This window comes from Sminthopsis crassicaudata, chromosome 3 (assembly GCF_048593235.1).
Source record: "Sminthopsis crassicaudata isolate SCR6 chromosome 3, ASM4859323v1, whole genome shotgun sequence".
In the NCBI taxonomy this organism is placed as follows: Eukaryota; Metazoa; Chordata; class Mammalia; order Dasyuromorphia; family Dasyuridae; genus Sminthopsis; species Sminthopsis crassicaudata.
Genome location: NC_133619.1, coordinates 43,193,669 through 43,208,728, shown reverse-complemented (window position 1 = coordinate 43,208,728; position 15,060 = coordinate 43,193,669). Strand labels below are relative to the sequence as shown.

The 15,060-nt window shown below is 39.3% G+C and overlaps 2 protein-coding genes across 4 annotated transcripts in view; one reads left to right on the top strand and one right to left on the bottom strand.

Annotated features, from left to right (window-relative positions):
• The window catches only part of HPS3 (HPS3 biogenesis of lysosomal organelles complex 2 subunit 1), a 38,223-nt gene that overhangs the window by 20,070 nt on the left and 3,093 nt on the right, over positions 1–15,060 (top strand). Inside the window, exons 10-16 of the mRNA XM_074298371.1 lie at positions 295–475; positions 2,480–2,713; positions 6,010–6,195; positions 6,435–6,623; positions 7,695–7,802; positions 11,304–11,513; positions 13,280–13,370. Coding sequence (XP_074154472.1) covers positions 295–475; positions 2,480–2,713; positions 6,010–6,195; positions 6,435–6,623; positions 7,695–7,802; positions 11,304–11,513; positions 13,280–13,370 — 1,199 coding nt within the window. The remainder of the gene's footprint in view (positions 1–294; positions 476–2,479; positions 2,714–6,009; positions 6,196–6,434; positions 6,624–7,694; positions 7,803–11,303; positions 11,514–13,279; positions 13,371–15,060) is intronic.
• The window catches only part of LOC141560362 (ceruloplasmin-like), a 66,477-nt gene continuing 60,263 nt past the window's right edge, over positions 8,847–15,060 (bottom strand). The window contains exons 19-21 of one of the 3 annotated variants that reach the window (XM_074298366.1): positions 11,681–11,719; positions 9,482–9,645; positions 8,847–8,978 (exon numbers count right to left, since the gene is read on the bottom strand). In XM_074298366.1, coding sequence (XP_074154467.1) covers positions 9,500–9,645; positions 11,681–11,719 — 185 coding nt within the window. In that variant the 3' untranslated portion in view covers positions 8,847–8,978; positions 9,482–9,499. Of the gene's footprint in view, positions 8,979–9,447; positions 9,646–11,680; positions 11,720–14,284; positions 14,509–15,060 lie in introns of those variants that run through there. The other 2 variants (XM_074298365.1, XM_074298367.1) reach the window with 2 other exon arrangements.

Genomic DNA, 15,060 nt, shown 5'->3' with positions numbered 1-15,060 from the left:
TGTTGGCATCTGTGCAGTCATGAATCGTGTTATAATTTCAGTATTTCAGTTATAAGCAAAACCAAAGCAAAATAAGATGTTTAACATATGTGTTACAGAAACATGTTGGAAAACTCCTCTATATCAACTAATAGGTATAGAGTGAAAACAAGTTTGAAGGTCTTGTAGAAAAAGCCACCTGTCCTATTACTGCACTTAAGACTTTTGAATTGTTGGAAGTTGGACACCCTTCGCTTATTCATTTGTCTGCTCATTTATTCACTCATTCATTTATGTGTTTTTTTTTTCGTTTAGGCTTGATACCCAGTATTCTCATCTGGCCCTGCCTTATTATAAGATGTCTGGTTTATCTATGACTGATGTCTTGACTAGGATAGACTCAGTGGTAGAAGATGGATCACAGATCGCTGAGAGAGGTTTACTCTTCTACATAAACCATTCCCTTTATGAGAATGTGGATGAAGAATTAAGTGAAGTAAATATGCTTTTCTGTTTGTTAATTTATATTATGTTTATTCTCCATTTCCATCTAGGCATTGAGGTGATGCAGTACTTGGAGGCAGGAATAACTGAGCTCAAATGTGGCTACAGACTTGTACTGGCTGTGTGATCTTGGCAAGCTACTTAACCCCTGTCTGCCTCAGTTTTCTCATCAGTAAAATGGGAGGTAACAATAGCACCTACTTTCCAAGGTTGTTGTGAAAGTCAAATGAGAGGATAAGTAAAGCACTTTTCAGATGTAGAAAATACCAAGTATTAGCTATTATGATCTAATATTAGTACTTATTCTTAGTTCTTCAGTTAGTTGTCAGCAGATAATTGCTGATTTGCTTCTTTTTTTGGAAGGGGTGCAGTAATGATAAGGATATTATTGGGGTTAAGTGACCTGCCACAGTCACACAGCTAGTAAATCATCAAGTTTTTGAGTCCAAATTTGAATTCGGATCTTCCTGACTCCAGAGCATGTGCTCTATCCACTGAGCCATCTAGTTGCCCTTATTTCTCTTTGTATTGAAAGAATGTTTCACATTGAAATTTCCTTCTCTACAATAAGTAAATCATAGTTCTAGATCTAAACAAACCTTTTTTTTTTTTTAAATATAAAAGTTTGGCAAAATTCCAAAATAATTCTCTTCCTTTGAGAGTCACATTAGCTTTTATGATGGGGAAGAATTGCAGATATTCTCTTTTCTCCTTCAATCATCCTAGAATAACAGTGTTGGAAAGATGTATCTCATTTCCAGATGAAGAAACTGAGACACAAAGTGGTTAAATGATTTTTCCCAGAATCACACAGAGGTGGCAGAACACTTCTGATGCATCCTCCATACCGAGACTGCCAGAAAACTTAGGTTGGGGACTGGCTTTCAAGAGACAGTAGCCATAGTTTGCTTCCTCTGAAAACTGGCCCAGTGATTTCACATTAGTTCATTTAAGATTTTTTTTAGAAAGTTGTAGTAAATGATTATGACTCTGCCAAGTAGAGTCGAAGATTTAAAATTTGGCCCAACTTGACATTTTTCATCAAAAGTTATCATACGGTTTGTGTGTAAGTATATAGAGATATTTCACATGTATATGTGTATTTATGCCTGTGCATATATTAGGTGTATATATGTCCATGCATATATTATGTGTGTGTATATATATGCCCATGAATACATTGTGTATGTATGTGCCCATGAATATATTAAATGCATACCCATACGCATGTCCATTTAGTATGTGAGTATTAAATATGTGAGTCTATTGTAATACTAGTGCTCTGGATTTTCATTAGTATCGAGGACTCCCAATATGAAAACTCTTTCATTGACAAACATTTGTGACTGATGGCTGGGGCACAGAGTGCCTGAACACTCAGAATCTCAGGCATTTGCTGGAGCTTAGGTAACTAGTATGTGTCAGAGGCGATCACTTCTCTGGTGACCATACCCACTGCTTCTCATGTTGAAGCTAACAAAACTGAGGATGATTTAATCCCTTTGTATGGACTTGGATTTATTAACATCACATTCATGCTCTACTTTTTAATGTGCATTTATCTCTCCATTACAGCCTTATCTCTGTTGTAAGGAGAGGTGATTTTATTCTTTGTATTTATATCTCCAGCATCTAGCATAATGCCTGGTCCACAGTAGGTACTTGATAAATAACATGTTTATTTATTGGTATATCTGTGGGGGCACTTAAGTTTATTGTTTGATATAACCACAGTAGGTGCTTAATAAATGTTTGTTTATTGATATACTTATAGTAGGCACTTATTAAATTCTTGTTTATTGATTGATATAAGCATATATGCTTAATAAATTTTTATAGATTGATATATGCATAATAGGAACTTACTAAGTATTTGCTTATTAATTTATATGACCAAAATAGGTGCTTAATAAATAACTATTTATTGATTGATATAACCACAGTAGGTATTTCTCATACCAATGTCTACCATTTTATTTCTTTCCATCCATTATAGGAATTAGCAGCCAAAGTGAGCCAGATATTTAGTGCTGCTGAGCCCAAACAGCTGCCCCATGTTCTCTGCAGTCCGTGCATGAAAAATGTAGATCCTTTACTTGCCATGAACTACTTGAAAAAGCTGAATACATCTGGATTGTCCTCTGTCTTAGTGACTTTGACCAAGGCAGCAATGGCTCTGAAAATGGGTGATCTGCAGACTTACAAGAATGAGATAAAGTGCCAAACAGAAGTAAGATGCATGGCCAGGTGTAATTATCTTTTGTGAACATGGGCACCGAATCTCATGCTAACTCTAAGTCAGTTCAACAGGCAACTTGGTCCCTGATTATTGTGAGTAATGAATCCTCTAAAATGTCCCATTAGTAAAATTTACAGTAAGTATTTTGGTTTGTAACCAATGAGCGTGTTTTACATAATCACAACTTTGGATAGAGTGAACTTGAATGCAGGCAACCACTTCGTGGGATTCATTACTCACATTAATCAGGACCCAGCCATACTAAACACCTGTTTGGTTTCTAATGCAAATTAAAAAAACAACCAAACCCAGAATAGTTAGCATTTAGAGACAAGTGATCTTTCAAGTCAGCTTGTCTAATTCTCTCATTTGAGAAGTAATAGGTGAGGCCTCAAAATTGCAGAGATTTATGTGGTTTGAGTTGAGCAATTTGTAGTACCTGCCTCTGATACTTAGCTGTGTGATTTGGAGCAAACTATTTAAAATCTCTGAGCCTGAAACTAGTCAGCAATTCCTCTAAACTAGCAAATCTGTAAAGCTTGCAAATAATACCTATGGCTCCTACTTTTCAGGGTTCTCATAAGGCCCAAATAAGATAATGCTTAAAAAGGGCTTTGCAAACATTAAAGTATTAATATTAATGCATATTAATGTCAGTTGTTATTGTCATTATTTTTATCCAAGACCACATAGAGTAGTGAGTTGCACTGTTAGGTTTGAACTCCTGTCCTTAAGGAAAATCTACTTGAGGGGGGGGGAGTGTTTAAGACATAAAGGCTGTTAATAAGCCTAATATCATCAGATAGGGTCTGACAGTGGCAAAAATGAAATGTGAGAAAGGAGAGCTTTTTAGCTGAGCAGGGGAGAGCGGTGAGTGAAGGCAGGTCAGGGAAGGCTCTCCCAGGAAGTTAAAATATTCTGAGGAGAAATAGTATATTCCAGGCATAGGAATTAGCCCAGTAAACACAAGGAAGGTGAGCTGCGCATTGCTATATGTGAGGAAGGTCAGCTTGATGGACCTTGGAGTTCATGAAAAGGGAAAAGCCTGTAATGAGGCTGGGAAGGTAGGCTTGAGGTCCACTTGTGGAGGTTTTTAAAGTCCAAACGAGGTTTGATGTTTGATGCTCAGGACAGTAGGGAGCCAGAGATATTTACTGAATGTGGGATGAGGATGTGGTTATATCTGCTCAAGGAACATCATGTTGGCATATCTGGTGGAAGAAGTGTGGCAGGAGATAGACTGGAGGCAATTGCCAGGGGAGATCTGAGGATCTGAACTAAAAAATCCCAGTGTGATTAGTGAACAGGACACAGATGCAGCAAACACGAAAGCAAAAATGGCCAGATGTTTTCATTGCACATGTGGGGCAAAGATTTGAGGTTGCAGACCTAGGGGGATCAGGGAGAGAGGACCATACAAGAAAGAAGGCATTTTGGAAGAAAAGCAAAGTGTGGGAGGGAAAGATAATGAATTCTCATTTGCATGGGTCAGATTCAAGATTTCTGTGGGATGTCTAGTAATGCATAGAGATGATATTAAATCCTCAGAAGAAATAAGTAACAAGTGATAGAGAGAAAAAGATACAGAATAGATGACTGACACTTGAATTTTAGAATCAAAATATGGTTGGCACTTTCCCCTTCAGGGGAATGTGTGGGTGAGAAGGGAATGGAGAGTGTTGCAGAGGCCATCAGATGTAGCAGTGACATTGGCCATGTTTGCTTACGGCTGTTTCTTTGTGACAAGAGATGATTCTTTGAGGGGCAGGTAAATATACTGGGAAATAGCATCAAGAATGTATATTTGTACATGTGTGTGTAGGAGGGGTGAATAGATAGATATTCAATTTGTTTGGAACTGAATGTGGCAGCACATTAGAGGCTCTTGGGTGATGGTAGAGAAGAGAGATTTGGAGTTCAGAAGAATTGAGTTTGAGTCCTCCCTCAGATACCTACTAGCTATGTGATCCTGGACAGTCACTGTTCTGGACAAGTTCCCTCTAAGCTGGGGATGGTATTAGAATCTGCCTCCCAGGGTAGTGTTGAGGATCAGATATTTGTAAAGCACTTTGCAAACCTCATAATACTATGTAAATGCTGGTTGCTATAATTAATTAGTAGTAGTAATAGTAGTAATAACAGTAGTAATAGTAGTAGTAGTAATAACAATAGTAATAGTAGTAGTAATAATAATAATAATGGTAATAGTAGTACTAGTAGTAATAGTAATAGTAGCAGCAGCAGTAATAGTAGTGATAGAAGTAATAGCAGCGGTAGTAGCAGTAATAATAGTAATAGTAGTAGTAATAATAATAGTAATAGCAGTAGCAGTAGTAATAGTAATAGTAGCAGCAATAATAGTTGTAGTAGTAATAATAGTAGTAGCAGTAGTAATAGTAATAATAGTAGAAGTAGTAGTAATAGTAGCAGCAATAATAGTTGTAGTAGTAATAATGGTAGTAGCAGTAGTAATAGTAATAGTAGTAATGGTAGCAGTATCAGTAATAGTAATAGCAGCAGTAATAATAGTGGCAGTAGTAGTAATAGTAATAGTTGTAGTAATGGTAGCAGTATCAGTAATAATAATAGTAATAGCAGTAGTAATAGTAATAGTAGCAGCAATAATAGTTGTAGTAGTAATAATAGTGGTAGCAGTAGTAATAGTAATAATAGTAGAAGTAGTAGTAATAGTAGCAGTATAGTAATAATAATAGTAATAGTAGTAGCAGTAGTAATAGGAGTAGCAGCAGTAATAATAATAGTAATAGTAATAGCAGCAGCAATAATATAGTAGTAGTAGTAGTAATAGTAACAGTAATAGTTGTAGTAATAGTAGCAGTATCAGTAATAATAGTAATAGTAATAGCAGCAATAATAGAGGCAGTAGTAGTAATAGTAATAGTTGTAGTAATGGTAGCAGCAGCAGCAGCATTGCCATCATCATCATCATCATTATTATATTCTGCCTATAATCCCTGGTCTCTAATAGACCGAAGCTGGTAGAGGATGAGCTCCAGTGAACTCAGCTGTTTATTTTCCTCACTAAACCGGCACCACAAGGATGAATCCCCAGGAGCAGGAAGCCTCCAGATTGTATAAGAACGGGCAGGCGTGCCCAGGTCAGGAGCAGAGTAGGTTGTGTTCATCAGGAGAGTGGGGGGTGGGTCAGGGCCCAGCGTGGGCTAGATAGCTCCAGTCTCAAAGCAAAAAAAAAAGACCTGGATGTTTTGAGAGCCTGAATTTCCGAGACTTTGTTTTTCTAACTTGGGTTTATTTCTTCTCCGAAGATGGAATTGGTGTGTGGTTTTATTTTGGAACCCCGACTGTTGGTCCAACAGAAAAAGGGGCAAGTTGTGCCAACAGCGTTTGCAGCTCACCTCAAGGAGACTCATCCAGAATTGCTTGTAACTTCCCTACTGGGCCTACAGAAAAACAGCAAAGTGGGAGTGGAAGAAGCAGATGCCTTCTTCAAGGTCTGTCCTTTGGGAAATAGAGGAAATTAATATGTGGTGTTGATCCTGTAGAATGAAACTGATGTGTGGTGTCAATCCTGTACAATGAAGAAATTGACATATGGTGTTGATCCTGTAGAATGATGAAATTGACATATGGTGTTGATCCTGTAGAGCGAAACTGATGTGTGGTGTTGATCTTGTAGAATGAAACTGACATGTTTGGGTCTGGGCTGGGGCTTTATTTTGTTGTTTTCAAGGTGCTTTGCGGCAAGGATGATGATGTCATTCCTCAGCTCCTAGTGGACTTCTGGGAAGCCCAGTTGGTATCATCCGTCCCTGAGGTAGTCCTCCAGGAACTTTTCTTCAAGCTTTTATCTCAGTATATCTGGAGACTCTCACAGAAGCAGCCCCCGGACACCAAGCCTCTGAGAAATCCAGAAGACCTGGTAAAATGACTGGGAACCCAGGGGTGCTCATAAGGGCTAGAACTAAGCAGTTAACTTCTGAGGCTGAATGGTGGAGGATCAGAATTTTCTCCCCTTATCAATAGTGGTCTTGTTTAACCCACAGGAGATCTAGGGAAAAGCACAGACTTCTCTGGATCTGCTGTGAGGACGCTGAGAACAGTTGTAGTGAACGCTGGACTTTTAACATTTAGGTTTCCTCCAGAACGTTGCCTGCTTGGATGTTGGATCCCTGGGAGCCATGGCAACCAGGGAAAGGGTTTGACCTATGGATGAGGGTCCCAGGACACAAGCAGAAGGGCTCATTTGTAAAATGCTTTGAAAGCCCTAAGACACTTTATAATGTCAGTTGGATGCTCGACAACTTTATTGCCAATAGAATTATGAACAAGAAATAGATGTAGAATTTTGGAAAATGTGTCCTATGTAAAAAGTATAGATAGAATATGCAGATATGTGTGTGTATGTGTATCTATCTATATAGATGAGTATATATATCTATATGTGTAAATAGATATATATGTATATACAAATAGAGATACATATACAACCAATCCATTCAAAACACACAAATATTTACATCTACTTTAAATGTTATTATTATTAGCACTTTAGAATGCATTTAATTAATTAATAAATCAGTCAAGTATTTGTTAAATGCTTGATTTATTAAATGTCTGCATTGTTCCACAAAGACAAAAACCCAGCCCATTCCTGCTCCCGAGGAGCTTACGTCATAGCAGGCGTGAACACAGAAAAGAAGCTGCAGAGGCTTCTGAGTTGTCCTCAGGTTTTATATGTCCCTCTTTACAAACACAAAAGGAGTACAAGCCGGGAAATTCTAGAAAATAGTACTTTAAAACTAATAAGCATTTTAAATTGTTACTTAAGAAAATGTTAACTTAATGGGAATACAGGTAGGTTCTTAAAAAGACAGCACGATGCTTAGAAAATGTTTAGAAAATGCTTGTTAGAGCAGAATAAAAATCATTTTGTGAGGTGTTTTTTGCTTTTTGTTTTCTGATTGAATAGGAAATTTGTTTTCCTTTTCAGATAAATTCCTGTGGTCATTACGGTTTAATTTACCCCTGGGTTAACTTCTTAACTTCATCAGATTCTTTTCATGATCAAAATTATGCAGAAGATCTTTCTAAATTACAGGTAATGACAGCGTTTCTTTTATGAAAATATATTTTACAGTGAATAATTTTGTTTGCCAAAAATCTCTGGCCAGCACAGCTGCCTTAGGCTTGCACTTCCTAATTTGATAATTTTATTACTATTGCATCATACGTTCACATGCATACATGTAAACACTCATGTGTTTACATTCACACACAGTAACATGTTACTGTACTTCATATGTTTAATCAATTCAATAGTTGTTGCCAAGATTCTCTCCCTTCTTTGAAGGGACAAAGATTGAAACATCCAGTTCATTCAAAGCTTCTTAGAAAGTTTGTGAGTATCCATGGTTATAAAAACACACCTAGAAATCCATTTAAGGCTTCTTAGGAATTTTGTGGATATGTGTATTTACATGAACACTCCTAGACAATAGAATCTACCTCTAATCCTATAATTGGCAGGAGGAGAATAAACAGGCACAAGATAGAATTTGGGTAATTTAGTGTTATAATTTGACTCCATGTTGTTCTGGAGATACAGATACAAAATAAGGAATGGGCCATGCCCTCAAAGAGCATACATTCTTCCACATGGATGATCCAGGTTTAATCTCATGGATTATTAAACCACCACATTTGGAGTGTTCAAATACTTTTCAGTTTAGTAAACATTTATTAAGTGCCCACCCTGTGAATGCGAAAAGAGGTCAAAGACCACCCCTGACCTAAAGGCAAGTATAATCTAAACGCTTTCCTCTTTGTTGGAAATCATGTGGAAAGAAGCTTGGGGTTGGCAGGAAGGGCATGTACCTCCCATAGCATGGTCTGAAGGTGTCTGTAGCTCACAGTGGTGGCTTTGAGTCAAGTTAGCTAGGGAGAAATCTCGTCGATCATGAGATCAGGATCCTGGGGCAGGAGCTGGAGTGTTTGCAAGATTGGAGTAGGCAGCCAGAGAAGGGATCATGGAGGTGTGGCATGGAGGTATCTGGAGTGGGCAGAGTCCCGCTGCAAGGACTCCCAGTGTACTTAACGGCTTTCTGGATATTACTGTGTGCAGATGGTGTTGCCTTGATTAAATTGGACTTTATGGAGGTATGATGTGATCCATAAATGTTCATCAGAGATTGTCTTGACAATCCAGACAGGGAAAGTTAAGTAGGTGGATAATGCCTATGGTCCCGAATGTCATGTGCAGTCGGATGGCCTATTGCTTGAATGACATATAATATATCTGCATTAGGTTACAAGGAAATATAATTATAGACTGTTTTAAAGGCTACAAGAGAAATGTGTTTTATTTCCCTTAAAAGAATTTGGATGCTTTAAAGCCCATTATGTATGTGCACATACTATGTATGTGTATACACACAGATATTATGTGTACATATGTATGTACATATGCATATATTTATGTGTGTACACACATATCTATGTCTATGTACACACACATTTATGTATTTGTAAGGCAGTTTCAGTAAGATCTGAATTAAAAATGCACTTACTAGCTATGTGATTTTAGGCAAGTCACTTAACTCTGTTTAATCTCAGTTTTCTTGTCTGTAAAATGGGGACACCATGGAAAAGGGAATGGCAGGCCACTCCAATATCTTTAACAAGAAAACCCTAAATGGGGTCAGCAGGGGTCAGCAAGAGTCAGACAAAACTGAACAACAATATGATCATGGATCTTAATATTCTGTATTTGCTACTAACCTTATTCTCAGAGTTGTCTCATGGTTGACAGCTGGGAAAAAAATTGTTTTCCCTATAACAAAGATGTAAAAACAACAAAAAAATTTCCAGCTGGGAAAAAATTGCTAAAAGTACTAGAAATGGGTATTTCATATCTGTTATCTTCCTATGAATCTGCGGAGATCCTGTAAATAGAAAGATATTAAAAGAGAGAAAAAAATGTATATTAGTATCTGTTCTTTGAAAAAACATTTCTTTGTTGGTGGTCAAGGGGGAAAGGGACACATTTGATAGCAAGAGCAATAATTTTTTTAAATAATTAAATGGAACATTATCATAAATTAACATTTATGTAATGCTCCTGTCAACCATTGTGCTGAATGCTCAACAAAAAGATTTTCTTATTTGATTCTCACCACCCTGGAAAGTAGGGCTAGTATAATCCCTTTTTTCCATGAGTAACCTGAGGCACTTGTTAAATGATGTGCCCTGGATCACACAGCTAAGAAGCTATGCAGTCCTACCTATCCAGTTTTTGATTTATATAAAATATGTGTATGTTTTCTCCCCGCAGTAGAGTGTGAGCTTCTTGAAGGTGGGGAGGGCGTCAGTTTTACCTTTAAATCCCAAACTCTTAACACAGTGCTTGTCTAGTCCCTGTTAAATTCTTGATAATTAAATTGGTAATTGCTGAGATCGGGTGCCAGTATAATGTTCTTGAGTGCTTCTATTTTTGCTTTCCGAGCTTAGCACTGAGCTTTGTCTGTAGTAGGCACCCAATACTTGGCCATTCTGTCTGTTTTTGTACAGGCAGTATTTCATATGTGGAATGCCTTCCTTCCCTTATACAATACTGCCTTTCTTTCCAACTTTAGTTCAGTGCCCACCTCCAGTGGGGTCCTTTCCTCATCTATTACCTAGTACTTAGTGCTTGCTCACTCTACACATGACTTTATTTTTTTGTTTGTTTGCTTATTTTTATTTATTATATTTACTTATCTTTTTATATATTGTTTACTCCAGGAAAATGAAAATGTAAGCCCTTTAAGGAATCATAACTTCTTTGTTATGCTTTAGATCAAATGATGTGCATATGGTAATCACTGAATAATTATTTGTGGAATTTATTAAATTCTTGATAAAGTGCCCAAGAAAGAGAGCACTCTAATTTGAATCTATAAGATTTCAGCAGCCTTCTTTTTGAAATAATTTGTTCTACAATACATTCTTCATATAAGAAATTTTTTTAGCATTCATTTAGTAAATAATTTTAAAATATCATTTAGCATTTGTTTGCTTAATTCAAACAAAACTACAATGATGTATGAAGATTAGTTGAATTAATAAAATGCATAGTAATGGACAAAGAGAGGATCTTGGAAATCTTACTTCTGACTTATACTGGCTTTGTGACTGTGGACCTTTCTGAGTCTGAGGACACTCTCCACAAAGGGGGTCTTAAGTGACTGTTGGCAGTAGGTAGACCCTAGAGCAATGGTCTTCAAACTTTTTAAATAGGGGACCAGTTCACTGTCTCTCAGACTGATGGAGGGCCGGACTATAGTAAAAACAAAAAGCTCACACTCTGTCTCCGCTCCTCAGCCCATTTGCCATAACCCAGCAGGCCGCATAAACGTCCTCAGTGGCCCCATCTGGCCCGTGGGCCATAGTTTGAGAACCCCTGGACTAAAGTGTCTGGAGAAGAATCACAGGTCTTTGACATGCTCATGTAGCCGCCATCTTTTCTTAACTATGGAAATTTAATCAACACTGAGGATTGTCTAGAGTTGCTTGGATTTGTGCATTTCCACTTTCATTAACCCATTTACTTTTCTGTCCCCAGTCTCTGATATGTGGTCCTTCATTTGACGCAGCTTCCATTTTGCCATTTTTGGAACCACTGTCAGAGGACACAAATGCCGGCCTCAGCATCCACATCCTCTGTCTCAGCCGCCTGAAAGAGCACGAGCGCGCCATAAACTCGCTGCTGGACAGGTGCCCTGAGGCCGTCATCCCCTACGCCCATCATGAACTGAAGGAAGAAGGCCCTCGGGTATGGCTCTTTTCACCCCTCTGCCTGATTTGGCATTCATTGATTCATTTCTCATGTTACATAGTTGGGGACATTCTCTTGATAGAATTGATTATTTTAAAGTTGTCATTTTAGTTCCACAAAAATTCAATTTTTAAAAGTTTTATCTGTGTTTTTTTTCATATTACCTTTATTTCTCAGTACATCCTCCTCTTTCCAGTTTCCCCCTATAACAAAGATGTAAAAACAACAAAAAAAATTTCAGTAAAAGAGAAATATGTTGACTTAACTTGATGATATATTAGCAAGCTTTTATATAATTACTTATTCTTATGTAATATACTGCACCTAGATACTCATAAAGGGACAGACAGTGGAAAGAGTTTCTTCTTTGGAATTGGAAGGGGCCTGGGTTTATATCTCAGATTTATGATATCAGACTTTTAGAAAGTCACTCTTGAACTCAGTTTCTCCAGTGAGGGGCTTGTGGATTAGATGTTCTCTGAGATCTCTTTCAGCTGTGAACCAAGACAAAGTCCTTTCATTCAAGGACTTACAAATTAGTGGGAGGAGGAAAGATATGTATATAAATAATAGTAATATGGATTAGAATGTGCTTACTATAGCTTTACAGCAAATTTGTAATGTTGTCTGAGTATGTGAGAAAACATTTTTTAAAAATTTTTTAGGAATCCATGTTCTGGGGATATAGTAAAGGGAAATCATGGCTCCTCCCTCTCCCCTCAAGGATCTCCTGTTGTAATGGGGGAGATTACATGCCAGAAAGTGCCTAAGCAAGATAAATATGGGGCAAATGAAAGGTGATCCTGGAGGGAAGGCTTGGGATGGGGCCGGGATAGCCTGGGAAAGGCCACCTGCAGAAGGAGGGATTTGAGCTGAGTCTTTCAAGGAAGTTGGGACCATCATTAGCAAATGCAGGTGGAAAGTCTTGGCAAGGTGTGGGGAGAGGTAGGAAGGGCCCAGCTGGTGAAGGGTTTTAAAGCTGAAGTGAGGTTTTCTCCTTGGTTCTGGAGGAACCCCTGGACCTCCTGGAGGGGGGGGCAGCAGCCATGTGGCCACTTTAGTTCTATGGCGGCCGGTTTGTGTCCAAGAGGTCCTGGAACTCAGAACGCTGAAGGTTTTTGCTGGCACTGTGTTATACGTCCCCACGCTTCCTCCTAAGGGCTGGAGTGAGTCGGGTTCTGGAAAGTTGGAGAGAGCTAGACCAGGACCCCGCCAGAGCCTGTGGTGGGTGGTCTGCTTAGAGTCATGTGTCTGCAACCCTGAAGCAAGCTTGTCAGTGTACTGGGGACACTAGAGGGTGCTAACGTGGCGTCGTCGCTTCTGGAGGGAAATGTCACTCTTTGGGGTCCCTCAGAACACCTGCGTACACATGTACACATACATATGTGTGTCGTGCACTCGCCACACATGTTCCTATGTGTTGGGGAATGTATTTGTATGCACGTATATGATGCGGACATGTACACATACACACGTTCACGTGCATTGTACAGGATGTATTTGTGTGTGCATACTTATATACACACATACACACATTATACACACCTACCTATACTCATATGTGCAGAAACATGATTTATAAACTGCAGTTCAGACAGAGCAGTATTTCCCCTGAGACAAGGTTGTTTCCAGTATATTTTTGTTCTCTCATTCAGACTCTCCTTGTTCTTCATCATTGTTCTTTTTTCCTGCACGTCTGTTGTTATCCCACTTACTGGTTTTCATTAGGCTCTTTTCATAATGGGAATTTTTTCTTTGCTCAGGCTTTATGGTGGAAAAAACTGCTCCCTGACCTTTGCCAGCGATTAAGACAGGGTGGAGAGAAATATGAAGTGCACCTTTCATCCTTGAAAGGTAAGGAATCCATTTTTATTGAAATGCATATATATGCAAGAGAGAGAGTGTGTGTCTGTATGATGTTTACATAAATATATGGGAGTACATATAACACACATATAAATGCATATATGTGGGATATATATATATGTCTATATAAATATGTATGTGTGTGGGGATAGGGGGTATACCCATATGTATATATATGTGTGTATCTGTGTGTGGGGGTATATGTATGCATACACCCACACCCACACATAAAGAAATAAATAATGGATATATATATAAATATACATGTGGGTATATGTATAAATGTTTGTGTGTGGTGGGTATATACATGTACACACACACGCACACACACACACACATACACAGATGTGTGGGGAGGATGGGAAAGGTCCTTAGCGGCCAGAGCCTCCGTTTAAAGTCCTGCTGCCCGGCTGGGCCCGTAGCTAAGCTGTAGATGATAAAAGTGGCTTCTCGATATACACCAGAAGCTCCTCTGGGCAGCCGCACTTGGGCAGGGAAAGCCAGGTTAGCAGACTTGTCAGCTCCACATTTGCAGTGTCAGTCACCTTCTCCATCCCAGGGCCCTGGGTCAGAGGGCATCACAGTGCGGACCACCTCCGACTGACCTTCCATGAGGCCTCCTCCTCCTCAGACCCCAAGGACCCGCCCAGCAGCCACAGTCAGGGCAGAGACCCAGAGGTGCAGCCGCTTGGTTAGGGGCCACAGACTGCTTCACGCCAAAGTCATTTTCTTTATGGATCTGCGGGACCGTAGGAATGGGAGCCACTAACTTGTATTCCCTCAAGTCAAAAAGTGCTCGATTCCTGATCCTTGGGCTCTCTCTTGATGCTCCCTTACCCACAGGTTCCTCACGCCCCTTTGAGGGCACCTGGCCAGCTCTCCCAGCCTGGCAGGGCTTTCAGCTTGGGTGGGGGGAACAGCCTGAACATCGGCCCTCAGGGCTAGCCTGGCTCAGTGGGGGAGGGGGTCTTCACACCCTGGTGACCACAGACTGGTGATGGAGTGTTACCAGTTCTTGAAGACTACTTATTGATCAGAGAGAGGTTGAGAACTGCTCTGGTGGAGGAAATTCTAGAGTTCTTCCTTTTTGTGCCTTGGCAGTCTGGTGAAACCGTTGGACCCCTTCCTAGAATACCATTTTTACATGCATAAAACAAAATGTATCAATTACAGAGGAAGCCAACTCTATTGAAATATAGTTATCAAAATATTTTTTAAAGGTCGTGGACTCTAGGTTTAATACCCCAGTATAATAAATAGGGCACTGAACTTGGAGCCAGGAGCACTGGCTTTAGCTCTGAAGGCACTTATAGCTGTGTGATCACTTAAAAAAACCTGTTTCCTCATCTGGAATGAGAAGGCTGGCCTCAATGGCCTCCCAAGACTCCTTTTGACTCAGGGGCCATGAACCTGATGTTATTATCCACTTTCCCTTGAAGTATCCACAATGCCCTTTTTTTTTTTTGTTCCTTTTTTTTGTGGGACGTTGGGTCTGTCACTTAGCAAACCAACAGCATTGTTTTGAGAGCCCACCGTGCACCATATTACAGAGACAAACATGTTTCCTTATCACGGAGAACTGATGATTTACTGAAGTGTTCAGGACAGCTAGGATTTTTCAGATGGTGATGGTATCATAAATCCACCTGTCATATTGAGAAAGATAAATGGGGATTGG